Genomic DNA, 20,236 nt, shown 5'->3' with positions numbered 1-20,236 from the left:
TTGGGCAACTTTGATGGTGGAGTCCTCTGCATGGGTTTTTGCCCGGTCTTTCCATGTGAGGGATATTCCAAAAACGGGGTTTCCTATCATCTTTTCAATGATCTCATTGCCATCAGTCTCAAACTCATGCACATTCACCTCCTCTTTGGCAACAACACCAGTTACAATGTTTCTCAGAGATGGGTCTGGAGAGAATGGTGTGCAAATGCTAAGCTTTTCATTGATCTTTTCTAGATCAGAGTGATCTCTTTTCATCCTTGCTTCTGAGGATTCTTGGTGCTGGTCGTGTAGGTGAGGTCATTGAATTCCTGCATGGTGTTGTTGTGTTCAGATGTGAAGGGTGTAGACATGGTCCACAATGCTCGCATTTCTTCAGTCATTCCACTTCAATGGGTTCAAGCCTCCACTGCTTTTCAGTACTGGTTGCTGCGGCAGATCAAATGGAAACCCCTGGAAAACTTGTCATGTACATCAGTGTGTCTGGTCTCAAGTTGGCACATTTCTTGGAGGTAGAAATATGCCGATTTCAGGTAGTTGTAGTGCCCAGCAGTGGCAAATATTGGCAGACAGTCCAACATTGTGCACAAGTGTATCTTCCAAGATCCTGTACGATCTGCTTTGATCAGAGCTTGGGCTGTCTGTAACATCTTCTGATAGTCTGATGGCTGTTTTTTCTGCCCTCTTCGTGTCCACCTTTTCCTTGATTTGGTTCAGCATATCTGATGCTGCAGCACTCTAAAGTTTTTTCTTTCGTTACCATGTATGAGTACATCTCTCCAGCTTGGTTCACCAATGACTCAAACTGTGAGTCATCTTCCTGCAGTTCTGACACAACCAGGTGATTGAGACATCTGTCCACCAGTAAATGTCCACGAAAATCTCTTTGCACTGACTTTCCAGTCATCATGTGCTAGACAGCATTTGATCCATAGACAACTTCCATAATGTTCCTAACACATACTGAGTAGGATTTACTTGACATAGGCTAAATCCAATGGATTCATAGACCCAGAAAACATGGGGTTAGACACCAAGATTACTTGGCTAGGTCAAATAGTGAAGGAGTTAGGATATTTTAAGGGCTTCTTGCCCATCTTGGACGTCATCTTGAAAATTACACCTTTATAGTGGTCAAACTTTTAGTATGTTATTAAGGACACCTAATATACTACAAAAACAGCTGAGAAACCTTTTGTTAGAATTTTTTTGGGGTTAGGTGTTTTTTTTCTTCTCTTTCATACAGTGAGGCAAAAAAGTATTTAGTCAGTTCTCCCAATCAAAAAGATGAGAGAGGCCTGTAATTTTCATCATAGGTACACTTCAACTATGAGAGACAGAATGAAAAAAGAAAATCCAGAAAATCACATTGTCTAATTCTTAAAGAATTTATTTGCTAATTATGGTGGAAAATAAGTATTTGGTCACCTACAAAAAAGCAATATCTCTGGCTCTCACAGACCTGTAACTTCTTCTTTAAGTGGCTCCTCTGTCCTCCACTCGTTACCTGTTTTAATGGACCTGTTTGAACTTATCAGTCTAAAAGACACCTGTCCACAACCTCAAACAGTCAGACTCCAAACTCCACTATGGCCAAGACCAAAGAGCTGTTAAAGGACACCAGAAACAAAATTGAAGACCTGCACCAGGCTGGGAAGACTGAACATGCAATAGGTAAGCAGCTTGGTGTGAAGAAATCAACTGTGGGCTCCACGCAAGATCTCACCCCGTGGAGTCAAAATGATCACAAGAACAGTGAGCAAAAATCCCAGAACCACACGGGGGGACCTAGTGAATGACCTGCAGAGTAGAGGGCTGCATTGGGATTGAGTCGCGCCGGGTCCCGCGGGACCCAACGCAAATCTCGGGGGAGCGGGCGGTTTGAATTTTGCTGCGGGCGGGAATGGGCGGCTAAAAAAAACACAGCGGGAATCGGCGGGATAGGGAGGTTGCCTAACGACATGATGGAGAAGATGTCAATAGATGATGTAGAAAAGATCCTCAAACGAGGTATTTACAGCACAAAAGCTAAGCAAGGAAAGTCTGACATTTGGAGAAGTTTCTCAATTGTTTTGGGAGGCAAAATCATGCGGTATAATGTTATATGTATCCACATATTGCGCAGCTGGCAAATACATAGCTACTTGATCATACCTCACCAAAAACGCTCAGCACTCCCTGCAGGTCAAGTTGACTGTTTGGTGTTTTTGACAAACAATACATAGAAGTTTAGTGAGTGGAAATTGATTGTTTCTAAATGTCCGTTTGCTATTTTGTGTTCACATTACGTTCTGTTGAAGCATGTTTTCTCAGGTTTCCTTTCAGTCGGTCACGTTCGACGTATGTCGGAACTGACCGACGAATTGGGATCTGTTTTTTGTTTCTCAATCTGTTTTTCTGTTTTCTGTTTTCTGTTTTGCAAAGCAGTCTATTTTTATGTGCAAAGTTTTTGATAAAAACGAAATTATATTTGAATGTATTTGTCTTTTTTTTTTTTTACATGCAGGCCAGGGAAACGAAACAAACAACCCCATGAATCTCTTTAATAATATCAATACAAATACGTGTTTTTTTTTCCTGCAGGACGGGAGAAGACACAAAATCAATGCATCTCTATTATTGTGCGGGAATAAATTCTCAGAGTTTTGCGGGTGCGGGCGGGAGTGGACATACATATTGCGGGAGCGGGCGGGAGTGTAACACATACGTTGCGGGAGCGGGCGGTAATGGTCAGAAATTCGGCGGGTGCGGGCGGGTGCGGGCGGGAGCGGGATGAAGAAAACAGTCCCGCGCAGGGCTCTACTGCAGAGAGCTGGGACCAAAGAAACAAAGGCTACCATCAGTAACACACTACACCACCAGGGACTCAAATTCTGCAGTGCCAGACATGTCCCCCTGCTTAAGCCAGTACATGTCCGGACCCGTCTGAAGTTTGCTAGAGAGCATTTGGATGATCCAGAAGAGGATTGGGAGAATGTCATATGGTCAAATGAAACCAAACTATAACTTTTTGGTAAAAACTCAACTTGTCGTGTTTGGAGAAGAAAGAATGCTGAGTTGCATCCAAAGAACACCATACCTACTGTGAAGTATGGGGGTGGAAACAGCATGCTTTGGGACTGTTTTTCTGCAAAGGGTTCAGGACGACTGATCCGTGTAATGGAAAGAATGAATGAGGCCGTGTATCATGAGATTTTGAGTAAAAACCTCCTTCCATCAGCAAGGGCATTGAAGATGAAACGTGGCTGGGTCTTGCAGCATGACAATGATCCCAAACACACCGCCCGGGCAACAAAGTAGTGGCTTCGTAAGAAGCATTTCAAGGTCCTGGAGTGGCCTAGCCAGTCCCCAGATCTCAACCCCATAGAAAATCTTTGGAGGGAGTTGAAAATCCGTGTTGCCCAGCGACAGCCCCAAAACATCACTGCTCTTGAGGAGATCTGCATGGAGAAATGGGCCAAACTACCAGCAACAGTGTGTAAAAACCTTGTGGAGACTTACAGAAAACTTTTGACCTCTGTCATTGCCAACAAAGGGTATATAACAAAGTATTGAGATGAACTTTTGTTATTGACCAAATATTTATTTTCCACCATAATTTGCAAATAAATTTTGTAAAAATCAGTAAATGTGATTTTCTGGATTTTTTCCCCCTCATTCTGTCTCTCATAGTTGAAGTGTACCTACGATGAAAATGACAGGCCTCTCTCATCTTCAATCTTCATTTGTGGCTGACTAAATACTTTTTTGCTCCACTGTATACCTATCCGTTTTTGTAACGGAAAGTTGAGGCTATCCGCTTACCCTTACACATACCCAGGTATGTCACATAACCTGCCCCTAGAGACAGACTCATTTCCATACTAGACATTATCACTCACACAATAGCAGTCTTAAATTCACCTATTTTTTAACAGATTACCAGTGTTTAATATAATAATTTAAGGGTTTAACAATTCACGTAATTGAATAATGAATTAATAATATTGCTATTATTATTATATCAATTTAAGAGGCAATTGAAATATGACGAATTATTTACAAAACAAAAAAATGCCAAATCCAGCAAAGAAAAGCACTCCCTCTTTTTGTGTAAGCTCCAGGATTGGCTCAAGGTTGGATGCGCGTGCCCTTGTCGCTGGCGCGTGCCCCGTCCTTCAGCAGAATCCCTGCCTGCGCGCGTTAACGCGTCAGCATCAAGCAAAGGATCACTAATATTTCCAATGAATGATACGTCTTATACCTGCCGAACTGCTCGAGCTTACTCCACTCTGGGATCGCGGATCCATATAATCAGGGGAGACGAGGCGTGTTTGAGGTGAGAGTGAACATAAGTGATTCTTTGTGATTGTGTTGTGCATTTTATTGGTGATGCCAGGTTTCTGAGGACTCGTGCAAGGGCTGCAGTTCCGCCTGAGGAGCTGTCTGTGGTTCTGAAAGAATCGTGCGTCTGTGCAAGACTGTGCATTTTTGGTTAGACGAAAATATAGCTCCATGCTCCATTTTCTGACGGTCTGAAGCAAGATAAGACAGCGAATCTCGCTTGACACACCATAAAGCCTTCACATGCATGACATACGGATGCAGCGCGAGTAGAGTGTTTGCATTTAATTGGCTGTCCCACCGTTCCTACAAAACTGAGAAGTGTGTTTGATCTGTGATCTGCTGTCATCAGATTTGCAGCGTTTGCGTGGTAATCTGTTCATTTTAACCTTGAGAAGAAAATCCTCAACCAAGAGCTCATAAATGGTTTTAAGACAGCCAAATATGGTTGCAATCCAAATTATATCGTGCAGTTTGGTTGCGTTGTAATTACAAATGACACAATCAGGTGGGGATTATCACAAATACATTGTCAAATGATCTTTAGTTCTGCAATGTTGCAGTGTCATAACTACTTTAATTTCTATCCATTAATATATCATGCAAGATTTGGTGTTTTAAGCAGCCAGGTGTGTCATTCCTTGTCGTGTGCCTTGTTTCTCTCTATCAGGTCAGGTGTATATATCTACTGGAGTAGCTGTTCTGAGTAGAGTTTTTGAACCATGGCAAAGAACAACAGCCTCCATCCAAATAGCAACGGAGAGACGGACGACTCCCCAAACATGCTGGTTTACAGAAAGGTAGGACTTTCAAATAATTATTTGGATAGCTTTTGGTACATTTATGAAAAGTATTGACTTTTTGACAGAACGGGTAGTATCATAAGCTTTGCTCTGAGCACAGGTTTGGGGAAAAGAACGTCTGAGCTAGTTGTCACACTTTTTACTCAGGGTAGGCTTATTTTGGAAAGTCGGTTTCTGTATAGACTGAAATCTTGAGATCTTGGCTACAAACGCTATTAAACAAAAGCTGTTAAAAAGAAGAGTTTGTGTACCACACTCACTGACCTTCTGTGACAACATGCCAGAGTGCTATACGTTGTTACAATAGGAATAGACTGTTACATAGCATATTTTTAATGGCATGCTATTTATTGGCTTTACAGCAGTATGCAAACATAACATGGCAGCATACAAAAAGGCTACAACATTATTTTGGCTAACAAAAGTTTGAAATGAAAATACCTGAGTGCTGCTAATACAATTCAACCTTAAAATATAGCTGACTCTTGTTTTAATGTATAGCACATGGGCGTCGGAAGCAAAATAAATGTGGGTGGGTCCTCTCTCAGAAAATTTTTACTGGAGTAGATGCCATTTACATTAAGTACAAATATTGCCTTGTTTGCTAAATGTCTGGTTTGGAAAGACAAAATGACGGAAATCACCGTATCATTGAGAGCGACATTGTGTAGGGGTAAGACGCATGGCATCAAGTTTTGACGCAAATCGAGCCGAGGTTCGAATCCGCCTTTTGCCGAACTCACTCCACTCCCTTTTCCCATCACATATCAGATCAGAAAGGCATTTATTTTCAATAAAAATGAAGAAAATATTATAAAAGTGGAATTAAAGCGTCTAACGTGTTTAATATTAAGTGTTTATCGGTTAGGGTTAGGTAAACAGACGTGCTGAATTAGAGACGATAAAAGTGAGTGGGTCCAATATCATTGATCTTAAAAAGTGGGTGGGTCTTGTCCCACCCACATACAATGGTTCCGACGCCCAGGCTGAGTGGCCTACTGATCAATGCAATTTACAGAAACAACTGGACTCCAGGCAGCGAAACATGTATTTGCAGTTATCATTTTGGGTCAATATGTTAAATTTTGGGGTAAAATCATACCGTATCCCAAGGTTTCACAGACTAGGCTTAAGCTAGTCCCAGACTAAAATGCTTGTTTGAGCTTTTTTAAATGAAATCAACTTGCACTGAGATATCTTGAAATATGCCAGTGCCATTGTTTTGTCTCAAGATGCACATCAGTAATGTTTTTTCCTAAGACATGTTTATTAAATCTACTTAAATATTCTAATTGACCAAAATCTAATCCTGGCTTAGTATAAGCCCTGTTTGTGAAACTGGGCCTATATTGTGTATTGTTATACTGTATTGACTCATCAGTTAAATATTTACCATCTTATATTCTGCATGATTGGATGTTTTTAAATAAGTACTGACAAAAACTATATAAGTTATAGGGCTGGACGATATGACAATATATATAACATTGATAAAAGTGATCACCCGGAAATAAATCAGGCTCGTATAAATTTCAGGAAACACCATTCCTGGCTGTATGTCAATATCCATGGATCACTGGATCTTTAGTAAGTTGTAAGCAACACTATATGGAGTCCAAACTTAAACGTATAATTTGTTTTGGTCGCACTTTCGCAGTTTCCCCTATTAAATCCAGTCATGTAGCAGCTCTTTTACCACACAGTCCGGCTGAGGGGGCATGTTCCTTCGGGGAAGTGACGTCAATGCATACCCTCTATAGAAAATTGGTCTTTTCACAACTTTACCATTGTGACAACTTCCTTTTGACTGACACTGTAGGGTGTTTTTCTTGTGAAGCAGCAGGGATGGAAAAGACGGTGGACATTGAAACTTTTTTTGACTTGTTTGACCTTTCTTAATTATTTTCCGTCTTTCTGACGATTGGTAATTGGCTCATCACAGCCAAAGTCATTTGTGTTGCTGATTGGGAACTGAAGTCTGTCATTGTGGCTGAGAGCCGCTAATGTTTCCACTCACCCTTTGGAGACTCAGAAAAGAAACATGAATTTTTCACAAAGCCATTATCACATGATTTAAAGACTTGTGTGGCAAATTACATTTTCAATCATGGTCAGTCGTGGTGTCATTAATTAGTAGGCTGCTTAAATGAGCGCTGATGATGAATCAGGTATCTGAGTGCTTCCATGTGATGAATTCATCATTCCAGTTTTTAGGCCGACATTAGGAATGGGCGATGTATAGAATATTCATGATATCCACCTTTTTTCTGAGAAAACGATGAGCGCCGCCATGAGGAATTCCAACTTTTGTGTGCATGCTGTCCTGTTCCGGTCTCTATTTTCAAAACAGGGTAAAAAAAAAAGCATCTGATTTAACTGAACAGAATTTTTTTTAACATAAAAAAAAAAATGTGCACAGGGTAAAGCTGTGCTGTTGTTGGCTGCTACATAACAGCAATAAACTGAAGACATTTTGGAAAGAAGTATGTGTGTAGAGCACCAGCGAATCCGAAGAGAATGTCTTTATACGACACCGTATGCCTTGCATTTTATGCTAGACTGGCAAGAGAAAATGAGCATTGCTTGTAGCACTTAAGTCAAAATACTCCCCAAAGAGGGTGTATGCGCTCTAATCGTTTTGAGGACAAAATCCCATGAACTTCATCCTGATCGGGAGCTGAATGTAGGATATGAGCGCTCATATGTTTTCAGTGCAGGCACAAGCTAACTTTGGACAGCTTTGTGTCATCTACGCACTCATTATACTTTGATGAGTGAGGCGCTGACAAAAGACCGTCATTGCTACACTGTGCCAAAAGTGATGGCACTGTGGAGCTGTGTGCTTTTTTAACCATTTTCATAGGTTTAACATTACATTATCAGTTCAGAAAATATGCTAATTTGACTAGAAACACCGAAAATAAATGATCTGATGATCTATCCAATCAACTCATCATCAGCAATTATCACGTCTAATACTATCAGCATGAGAAGCCTATATATACACAGTCAAACCAAAACTTATTTAGACTCCTTCAACATTTTCTTACATTATCACAGTGTATTCGCTATAGTTTAGAAAACGGTACTAAAATATGACAAGAACTTAGAGTTAAACTGTGTCAGAACAAATTAATCTTGATAATTACAGATAACTTTGATAGAAAGGCATGTGATGGAATACAATCAACCAATCAGCTGTCAGCTGTTAAATTTGAGTACACAATTAGATAATACCAATCTAGGTCAAGCAATTACCAAGTAATGCTTAATGTTGTTCAGTCTGTGGTGTAAAAGGTCACATTAGCAATTAAAGAAAAAACACTTAGGCCACATCCACACGAAGCCAGAGCTTTCCCTATCCAATCTTTTTTTTCCTCGTCTCAAGAAATATCTGCGTACACAAGAAACTGCTGAAACCGACTCAAAACGATGTAGTATACATGCCAGGCCAGTATGTGGCGCTGTAATTCTGCCACAGAAATACACTAAAAACAGAGAAGAAATGACGTGGCTAGAAGGGGTACAAGAATGGTAGGAAGTGAGGCAAAATCTCACGATAAAATAACCATAAATAAATTTGCTACTTACCAGATTGTGTTTTATTAACGCCTACACCCTGTATCCCTTCTAGTCTTTACCGTACGGGACGTGGTATGATGACATCACCGTTTCACAAAATATACAATCAAAAATGCAAGGGTGTCAGTTTCAGATTTATCCACTCTGGGACCCAGTTTCAAAAAATATCGGTTTCATGCTCCCAAAACGCCGGATCCGTGTGGACGAAACGCTGATACGGTACAACATTTTTACGTATACAGCTAAACGCGTCTCCGTGTGGACGGGGCCTTAAGCAAAACATGGTCAGGTCAAAGTGTCTGAATAAATTTGGTCCCAAATTTGACTTGCATGAAGAATTCTAGGGGATAATATGTCACAGTTTACTTTATTTTGCTATCCTTACTTACATAAATGAACTATAGTGTCCTGCAACCACTAGTAAAATAAAATATATATGGTGTCTGAATAGTTCTTTTTGATTTTATAATATATTAGTTATATATATAATATATTAGTCGACTCACCTACATTTCTCAACAGTTTTCAGCATCCCTCCACCACCCCAACTCCTCACTCTTGGCTTGTTCATACCAAAATCTGGAATATGGGTCGGACCAAATACCGAGCTCGGAGCCATCTCCTTGGACAAATACACATACGCATTTATTCTATCTGACTTGTTTGTAAGTGAACTACCAGCAGGGGCTTACAAGGCCATTCTAACCAGCCAAACCTTGACCTAACCCTTTGATACAGCAAAGACCCAAACTCCTGTGCAATCACAACTAGTATTTCCTGTACCAGCTTGCCCCCCCGTCTCTCCTGAGCATGTTCAATTTCAATCTGTTCCCTCAGGTGCGGCTGAAATATGTTGTCAGAACATGACAGTCAGATATAGTTTAGAGACAGTGAATCATTCATCTATCAGAGGCATCCTCCTGCAGGACTCTTTTTTTTTCTTTTCTTCCTTCTTTCAATTCATTTCCTTCACCCTTCAGTTGATTTTCACATTTCCTCCATGGTGTACCGTGGAGGTGCATGGAGGAAAGGTACTCTGCAGTCAGAGATGCTGTTGCTCTTCCCGTCACATCACAAGACATTAACTCCCCCAATTCAGAACTAATAACTACTGGCCAGCCCCTTATCACAGGCTTTTCTTACAGATCTCAAAGAGCTGAATAGATATATGAAGGACCTTAGGCAGAACAGGGACGCTTTTCCCGAAAGCATCACAACCATAAGTGGATTGTAAAAACGGCCACATACAAATCACCATAGAATACATAAAACTGTTTCCCAAAAGCATTGTAAATTCAGGAGTTCTTGAAAATGTTATATTTACAAGTGCTTGGGAGTTTATTTCTGTGCAGATCAATGATTTATAATAAATAATTGTCATGGTAATTTTAAAATTAAATTGAATATTAACTAAATGATTCTAAAGTGACATTTCAGGATGTCAAGAACAGAAAGTGATTTTTAAGTAGTATGTGAACCACTTTCTGACATGATGTACTTACTGTCTCATTATTTATTTATCACCAATGGTCCACTGTTGCCATGTGCTCCATAAAAAATGGTAAATATTACAGAATAAAAATAGTACACTTGCATAAATACAGAAGCAAATAAAACCCCAGTAAGAAAGCACTCACTGAATTGATCATAAACAATTGAGAAAATAGAAAATATTGTTAGTGTGTTGTGTTACTGCAGGAGTATGGTGCATAAATGTGTTCCAATTCAGTATGAACAGATGGAATTTACATGCTTGGTTGCCCACCCATGAGTTTGTATCTCTTTGGAAAATGCGGGAAATATAACAAGGAATTTGGTGTAAAATTGGCTTGGAAATGTTTAATTATAAAGTGCACCCTGTGTGACCAAGAGTGGCCACCACCAGTAATCATAAACAATGTTGCATGTCAATACATCACAACTGTAAGGCTGTTGAACTGTATATGTGTAATACTCAGTTGTCTGCTTGAATAATTCCTCGGCTGATGATACATTTTCATTAGTTGTCTACATGTAGTTTGAAGTGTAGAATATTATCAAGGTGCCAGAGGTTTGTTCCCAGATTAAAAATCTGATTTGAATAAGCTTTCAAAACACTTTTTAAATGTGATTACCCATAAATCTGTTTGCAATACAGCATGACCCGTCAACATTATAAAGTAATAAATGTCATGACCTAAACCCGAGCCTTGTGGGACTTCTTTCGAAACCTGCAATGCTTTCCAATTTTAATGTGACTTGATGAAAGCATTAGCACTTGTAACTGGAGGGAAAACATAGACACTCTTTAATTTATTCAGCATCTTTTCTTATACTGAATTTAAAGTTTTTACCATTGTGCACCTTCATACACGTCTCAACACCTAACACAATGGAGAAATAAATAATGAAATAAAGATCCTGTGTAGACGATGGCCGTTTTTTCTCCCTTGGTGTTTTGTAGCATAGGCCTGTACATTTTTGAGTTGTCCTGCTCTGTTCTTACTGTGAGGAAGAGACAGACAGATTGGGAAAGAGACAGATACTGGAGTCAGAGAGAGGGGAGACAGAATACTAAATCAGAAAGTGTACCCTATAGCATCCAGAGGTGTTGAAGAAATAGATGAGTCACATGTCCTTTGGCTTGTTTCACACTGTATTGCACAGCTAAAGTGCAGCTGTGAAAACCAAAACACTGATTGTGTATGTCCGTTGACAGTAAATAGAAGTACAGTTGAAGGTAAATAGCTGAGAATAGACATTTCAAGAATAGTTCCCCAAAAAGGAACATTTTGTGGTGGATTCGACCGCATATTATTTTATTTCTATATTATTTATTAGTATCATTTCCATATAATATCTTTATGTAGCTACATTACTGTTTGAAAGTTTGGGGTCAGTACGATTTTTATTTTTTTGAAAAAAATTAATAATACTTTTATTCAACAGGGTAGGGGTCGGCAATAGGACCAAAATCTTATGAGAAATTTTATTTCACAATAACAATATTCACCGATCACCTAATATTGTGTTGGTGCCCCTTTTGCTGCCAAAACAGCCCTGACTCGTTGAGACATGTATTCCACTAGACCCCTGAAGGTGTGCTATGGTATCTGGCACCAAGATGTTGGCAGCAGATCCTTTAAGTCCTGTAAGTTGTGAGTTGGGGCCTCCATGGATCGGACTTGTTCGTTCAGCACATCCCACAGATGCTCGATTGGATTGAGATCTGGGGAATTTGGAGGCAAAGTCAACACCTCAAACTTGTTGTTGTGCTCCTCAAACCATTCCTGAACCATTTTTGCTTTGTGGCAGGGCGTATTATCCTGCTGAAAGAGGCCACAGCCACCAGGGAATACCGTTTTCATGAAAGTGTCTGCAACAATGCATGGTCTGCGTAGGTGGTACATGTCAAAGTAACATCCACATGGGTGGCAGCACCCAAGGTTTCCCAGCACAACATTGCCCAAAGCATCACACTGCCTCTGCCGGCTTGCCTTCTTTCTAGAGTGCATATTGGTGCCATGTGTTCCCAGCAACACAGACGCACCCGGCGATCCACGAGATGTAAAAGAAAATGTGATTCATCAGACCAGGCCACCTTCATCCATTGCTCCGTGGTCTAGTTCTGATGCTCACATGCCCACTGTTGCCGCTTTCGGTGGTCTACCGGGATCAGCATGGGCTCCCCATATGCAACAAACTGCAATGCATTGTGTATTCTGGCACCTTTCTATCAGAACCAGCATTAACTTCTTGAGCAATTTGAGCTACAGTAGCTACTAGCTTGTCTGTTTGATCTGATCACCCGGGCCAGCCTTCGCTCTCCACGTGCATCAATGAGCCTTGGCCGCCCATGACCCTGTCGCCGATTCACCACTGTTCCTTACTTGGACGACTTTTGATAGATACTGACCACTGCAGATCGGGAACACACCACAAGAGCTGCAGTTTTGGAGATGCTCTGAACCAGTCGTCTAGCCTTCACAATTTGGCCCTTGTCAAACTCGCTCAAACCCTTATGCTTGCCCATTTTTCCTGCTTCTAACACATCAACAGGACAAAGGCTGCGTCCGAAACCTGGAAAATGCTGCCTTCGGAGGACACATTTCAAGGTAGGAAGGCATCAAGGTACGTCCAAATCTAATGTTAGCTTCACTTCCTGTCTCCTAAGATACCTTCTTAGATCGCTTTTTGAAGGCAGCATATATGTATCCTTCGCTGTCTTTGATATCCCACGATCCTGTGCGTTCCATTCTGTGGCAGTTGAGCTGGAAAAAAAATATATTTTGCTGTAGATCATTAAACGTCTCGGAAGTCGGAAGTTTCGGAAGTCTGTCCGAAATCAGTTTCATGAGGTGCCTTCATGCATAAACGCTGCCTTACAAGTCATGGTCTGATAAGGCAGCGAGGCAACGAGTCAGCTGCCTAGGATTTCGGACACAGCCAAACTGTGTAAATTAAGTATACATTTATTCTTATTAGAGTAACAAAAGTGATTATCAAGGGCAGTGAGAGATTGTGTCTCTTTTGTTGTTTTATTAATATTAAGGACACAGACGGCATCAGGTTTATTAGGCTGCTGTCACTTTAATAACGAACGCACGGATCTAATATACTGCTACATGCATGTTTTTTTTCTCAACTGCTTATGTTCATTTAAGATATAAACATCTGTGTTTATAAGGATACACACAAAGATGTATTTGACCGTTCAAGCTTGGGATGCTAACGATTACGAATTTAATCGTTAAAACGCATTTTCGATTAAGCAAGGTCATGCGCGTACGTGCTGCTCAACAGCGAAACATGTAAAGCAAACGCATGGAAAGATGAAGCGAGCGCCCCAGAGTTATGTTCGAGATAATTTTACGCTAAATGGCTAGAGACAGAGTTATACCTTCATGACTATAAGTTTGCGTGTGCTTTCGCAGCCTTTTGTTTTAAAGCAAAAGTAAGTTGTAATATTGTGTTTATTTTGTGTAGTCATATATATATATATATATATATATATATATATATATATATATATATATATATATATATATATATATATATATATATATATATAAATATATATAAATGATTTATCTTATGTAGGATGCATTTGGTTAAGAATTAACGCACTATTAAAGCAACTCAAACAGCAATGCACCTCTAATAATAACTATGATTGGACCTATCATATTACATACCATTATAAAGAGAACACTATTGTAGTAAAACGCTGTGAATTCATGGGGTTTAGTTGCCGTGTTTCAGCCATAGACTGTCTCAGCGCGTTGCTCCTGGAACGTATGTGCAGATATAATTTGTAATATTATGTTTATTTTGTATAAATATCTGATTAATCTAAGATTATAGGATGTGTTTAATCTATCATATAGGATGCATTTAGTTGAGTTAAATACCCCGCTTGCAAAACGCTTCAGTTTTCCGGTGTTCATTCAGCGCACGCAGCTCAAACAACAATGCAATGCATGACAAATAATAACCATGATTGGTTCTGTAATATTATTTAACATTATAATGAGAACACTATTGTAATAAATCGTTGCGAATTCATTGGGTTTAGTTGCTCCAGCGCGTATGCAGGAAGAGCGCCTCCAGAACAGGAGTTATACATTCTGAATAGCATGCATCTGAGGCGGCGTTGTGACATGTTGTATTAGGCATTATATTTGATTATTAAAAAGTAATTTAATTAAATGATCAATCACATCGACTCATTTTACAGTCCTGCTAGCCCTTTATTTAGGCTATATACAGTATGCCACTGCGGTAGATGCCTATTGCAGCATTAAGGCTAACAGTTAATCGATTAATTGATCATGGGGATTCGTGTAAATTGACATCCCTAGTTCAATCCAGTGGTGAGGTCAGATGTTGAAATGAGTGGACCGTGGTGAAATAGGGGGGACCTGCCTACTCTCAAAATAACTTGACAATTAAGATTAGTTAAATATGCTTTGCTGTCAGCCAAAGGTTTCATGAAAACAATAAAATCCATTCATAAATTGTAATAACCAATGAACAGAATAACAACAATAAACAAAGGTAAATAATCAGTGTGTTTGTGTAAGGCTGGGCAAGGCTTACCCTTACTCTGGCCACGGACTTGAAACTAGCATGTAATTTTCCCACAAACCACTGCCTGCTGCTGCCTCTGATTGCAATTAGTGGGGAAAGCTACTCATAACTGCTGGTCTAGGATCAGTTTTCCCCATAATAAAAACATATTGGCGATCAATCTAGTACGTTTCTGTGTTTGCAATCTGGAAAGCATTTTACAAAGGTTTGCAATGGGTTTTTGCAGCGTTGAACAATGTAGCCGATCACAGACATGTTGTTTTCTTGAACGCAATGGCCAATCTAAGGTGTTTAAGTTAGTCAGAACCCACTCACTGCTCATAACGGAACTCTGTGAGATCACGGCATGCTCTTTGAGCGCTGTTTGTGTACTTTAGACCATATATGTCATAAAATCTGAATTTTGACTTTTTGCAAGCTTTTGTTTTTCATGCTTGACTAGTGGCCACGTACATCCTCTAAATTCATATATTTGAGCAATTATTATTGTCATGTATGCATGATTTTTTTTCTCTTCTCCTTTCCCACAAAAAACATTTAGTGCCTAATTTTAAGGGGTGGACCAGCTGTCAATCTGAGTGGGCCAGTACCACACTTATGTAGCCTCGCCACTGGTTCAAGCACAATAAGATGCCAAGAACAACTCATTTCACTACTCACTCTGAGCAGCAGCTTTGTGTATGCGCATTTCAGGTGTGCATGCTCATAAACCATCTCTCGTTCAGCCTGCCCATATACTGAAATGAGTTTTTACGCTGCTTATTGTGCTTGAACAGTTTACAATCACTCGTTTTTTAACCACGTTTTGATACGCTTTCATGACAGCAACGTCACATGAGCATAAATGCGATTGAGACTATAATACAACATTTCTACCGGTTGACATATTTCTGCCAGTATATCCTGTCTACCGGTATATCATCCACCCGTAGAACAGGGATGAATTAAATTGATCAAAAGTGACAGTAAAGACATTTATAATGTGATGGTTTATTCCATCACATTTACATTCATCATGGTTTAAATCATTATGGTTTTTCAGAGACTTCTTTTAAAAATGAAAGGATATGTATATTATTATTATAATTATTTATTATTTGCACTCCCTTTTTAATACTTTTAATTTATTTCTGTAACACTTTACAATAAGGCTGTATTAGTTTACATTAGTTAACATGAACTAACCATGAACAACACCTCTGTTCAGTATTAGTTAATCTTTGTTAATGTTAGTTAATATAAATCCAGCTGTTCATGGTTTGTTCATGTTAGTTCACACAGTGCATTAACTAATGTTAACAAGATTTTAATAATGCATTAGTAAATGTTGAAATTAACATTAACAAAGATAAACAGATACTTCATAAGTGCAGTTCATTATTAGTTCATGTTAACTAATGTAGTTAACTAATGTTAACAAATGAACCTTATTGTAAAGTGTTACCTTTATTTCTTTTATATTTAGTTTTGTTGTTGTGAGTGACAAAATGTATTCGATTCCATGCACATTTGTGACTTGGATAAAATGTATTAATTTAGATGTTATGAAGCACATTTTTATGATTGAGTATTTTTTAACACCATTAGGCTACCTGTATGCATACAGTGACATCAGCTTTTTTTTCTTTTCTTTTTTAATTAGTCACATTTCTGACACTTCTAAAATTTAATTTGCATTCCTTTGTCTAAAAAGCTCAAGGAACATGTAGTGTTGAAGTACAGAGTCTGTTCAGAGTCATCTAAGGATATACTAGCTGTCAAGGGCTTCCACAGAGTAAATCAGGAATGTGTTTTTGTTCATTTTCCATGGGCAAAACAATCGAGAATCACACTCGTAACTAAAAACTGAGACGCACATCCAGGCAAACGTATAGGCTCACAAATGTAAACGTGTACACACATGCATGCTCCTAAGACACTTCAGCTACTGTATATAGCTCAAGGGCAGCATAAATTTCTCGCATTAAAAGAACATCAGAAAAAGCTGTTCTCTACTGAAGGATCTTTAGAGTTTCACCCTGTGTTGAAGATGCTCAGTCACTCAAACTGCTGCTGAATACAATATAAAATATCATAAAAATCTATCTTAGCTGATGGAGACACCAATCTGTTCCAACATGACCATATCCACTTCTGCCTCCTTCTCGTGCATAATTCATATCCAGACCAGTATGCCTCTTATTTTATCACGCTGTACAACCTACGTTGAGTGACTACTACAGTATCTCGGCCAAACCTTGCACAGGGCCTCTATGCAGTATGAGAAAACAGGATTGACTCAATCGAATGCTGAATGGCTTGTCTTTTCTGATCCCTTCTTCTTGATTTGAGGAATGCACATCCTTCATTTGGTGGTCCGTGACCCTGAGTGGAGTTGCCATCGGTGACAGACTATTATGACTCATCGTGCGCTATCTTAACGCTCTGCGTACGCCTGTCTTCCGGCTGTTACGTCAGTGCGGTTTTGAGAGTGGTAACATATGTGCTGTTAGCGGGGGTTGTAGTGGGGAATGAGGTGGAAATGAGGAATTGTCTTTCAGATGAATTTTTAGACTCAAAACCATGTTGCGTGACTGACACTTCAGCGGATGTGCCATCTTCTTTTTATTATCACACTCAGCGTCATATGTTCTTTTGACTGTTTTATGTACTGTGTTTGTGTGTGTGTGTGTGTATGTGGGCGCATTTGTTTGATGCGCCTCTCGTCCCACATCCAAGCATTAGATGTGTGTGTATATACATATTTTTAATACAGTATTTATGCTTTCAAAAATGCACTATAACGTTCAAAACTTTTGGGTTGGTAAGATGTTTTTTACATTTTTGAAAGAAGTCTCTTATGCTCACCCAAGGCGGCCTTTATTTAATGAAAATGCAGTAACATTTGTAATATTTTGAAATATAACAATTGAAAATAACTGTTTTCTATTTTAATATATTTTAAAGTGTAATGTATTTCTGTGATGGCAAAGCTGAATTTTCAGCATCATTACTATAGTCTCATGATCATGTCACATGTTCCTTCATTTGAATATGCTGATTTGGTACTCAAGAAACATTTCTTATTATCGATGTCGAAAATGGTTGTGCTGCTTAATATTTTGGTAGAAACCGTCATATCTTTTTTCAGGACTTTTTGATGAATAGATGTAAAAGTAAAAGTAATAATAAATCTTATTGACTCGAACTTTTAAACGGTAGGTCATACATTTTTAATGCAATATTTATGCATTTTTGCAGTATAAGAGCCACAAAATAGAACTTACTTAGATATTCATATTTATTTTGCTGTGACAGACTGATGAACAATATGCTCAAATTATGTCATACTCTTGCTAATGGGTTAGCAAGGGGTCGACAAGCTGGTAAGTTGGACTAGTCAATTAGCGATATTGACTTCGCTTTAAAGGGCACCTATTATGCCCCTTTTTACAAGATGTAATATATATCCCAGGTGTTCCCAGAATGTGTACGTGAAGTTTCAGATCAAAATTCCTAACAGATAATTTAATTTACCATTTTGAAAATGCCAATTTTTGGGTTTGAGAAAAATTAGCTGTTTTGTGTGTGTCTCCTTTAAATGCAAATGAGCTGCTGCTTCCCACCCCAGCGGGTGGAACATTCACAGCTTGTGAACACACAAATGAAAAATGGAAACATGATACATCTGCTTGGTTTTGATGATCATTTCTATCGAGGACATGCTCACGTGACATTGCAGCTCTTCATCATCATAAAATATTATCATCTGCATGCGTTTTAAAGCCCTATTACTCTCAACTTGAGCGCACACACCTGATGCTTGCGCACCTGTGTCCTGAGTATTAAACTTGACAGTTTAATCGCAATAACACATGGAAGAGAACTAGTCTAATGCACACAAGGTTATGTCAGAAACACACAAAGTTCACATGAAAACAGTTGGTTATGTCTGTGCACGTATGCAGCAAGTACAGAAATCCTGTGTGTATAGTAGATCTGCGTACTAAAGTAAAAGCAGTGTAATATACAGTACCTACTGCTATATATGCAGTTAATATGAATCAAACAACAAAAGATAAATAGAAAATCACTCACTGCTCTTGACTGAATGAACTTTAGTAGCTTTATTAAGAACACATTTCTTACTTGAATGCTGCTGTTAAATGCTCTGGTGAGGAGACAAACATGGCGGACTTTGTACAGCTCTCTGACTTTACTAATACAGCAGTGTCCATCAACACTCGTGGGCGGGGCCTATAAAATGTGACGTCACACTGCCCAGAATCTGCAAACGGCTTGTTCTGAGACACTGCTTATGATATATGGTGATAAAAAAAGAAGTGGTTGGATTTTTACCATTATAGGCTGGTTGTGTACACACACTGCCAACACACATTTATGTCCAAACATAATATTTTGCATTTTTAGCAGCTGTGCTGCTTTAAAGGGGATGACTTTAGAGATGCAACTTTTTGCAGAGTGTTCCGCCAAATGCAATGATTCACTGATAACAGCTAACTCTGAAAAGTTGTGTCTTAAATTTTATTGAATACAATTTAAAACCAGGCTGCCACTATAGATATCACAGCATTAGTTTTCCAATAAGTCTACCACCTTCAATACATTTTAAGACAATTATTGCCAGTCTTCAAATTGTTTGCTGTGAGCGATGTTCTCGTTGTTTTGCTTAATCCATTTTAGGGTCATCTGACAAAGACCCAGTGCAGTATAATATTATAGATTATGTATTTGTTGTATATTTGTTAGTTATCCTATTGAAGGGCTGAATGTTCTGGGATTAAGTCTGCATTGTTTTTTAGTGTATAATTGTTAGTTTAAACACATTCCATCTTTGTGTTAACAGCATCTTGCTGTTAAGTTGAATATGAATATACAGTATGCACTTTTGCACATCCCTGTTGACCTGTTGTTTTTTTAGTCTGAAAATACAGTGAATCTTTCCTCAAATTTCTATCTGGAATACTAACTTTCAAACATAGGGTTTTAAAATGGTTTTATTTATTCAGTTGACATGATGCTTCTCGTATTTGTCCACTGGAGTGGAGAAGGCAGAGCATGACTGAGGCTTCCATTTCTTTCTTAATGAGAGGCTAAGCAGCAGACTTGAGGTCTTGTGGGATTGACAGCAGAGTGGTGAGATCATCAGTAAGTAGGGAAATGTGCAGCTTGAGAGGGGAAAATCGTTGGCTGGCAGTCAGTTGCTGAGAGGTGAAGATGTCTGCCATAAATGATCAGCTTATGGGTTTCTTGTGGATTCAGTGTTTAAATTCACATTTTTACATATTGCTATCATTTATTTAGCATCTGGGCTGTGGCTGCATTAAATTGACACTGTATGTATATGCTTTAGGAATGAAAATGCATTCAATTGATACTGTATTAGTGTTGTCACAATACCAAAATTATGACTTCGATACGACACCAGACTAAAATACCTTGATACTGAATCGATACCACGG

The 20,236-nt window shown here is 39.0% G+C and overlaps 1 protein-coding gene across 8 annotated transcripts in view; it reads left to right on the top strand.

Moving 5' to 3' along the window:
• Positions 1 to 20,236, top strand: part of rgs7a (regulator of G protein signaling 7a) — a 92,284-nt gene that overhangs the window by 5,146 nt on the left and 66,902 nt on the right. For 3 of the 8 annotated variants that reach the window (XM_079833108.1, XM_079833112.1, XM_079833113.1), the window contains one exon: positions 4,991 to 5,120. In XM_079833108.1, coding sequence (XP_079689234.1) covers positions 5,043 to 5,120 — 78 coding nt within the window. In that variant the 5' untranslated portion in view covers positions 4,991 to 5,042. Of the gene's footprint in view, positions 1 to 4,100; positions 4,316 to 4,990; positions 5,121 to 20,236 lie in introns of those variants that run through there. The other 5 variants (XM_079833111.1, XM_079833109.1, XM_079833110.1 and 2 more) reach the window with 3 other exon arrangements.

This window comes from Gobio gobio (genome assembly GCF_949357685.1).
Source record: "Gobio gobio genome assembly, chromosome: 13".
Classification (NCBI taxonomy): Eukaryota; Metazoa; Chordata; class Actinopteri; order Cypriniformes; family Gobionidae; genus Gobio; species Gobio gobio.
The sequence above is the reverse complement of the archived record's forward strand: the minus strand, read 5'-3'. Positions and strand labels throughout refer to the sequence as shown.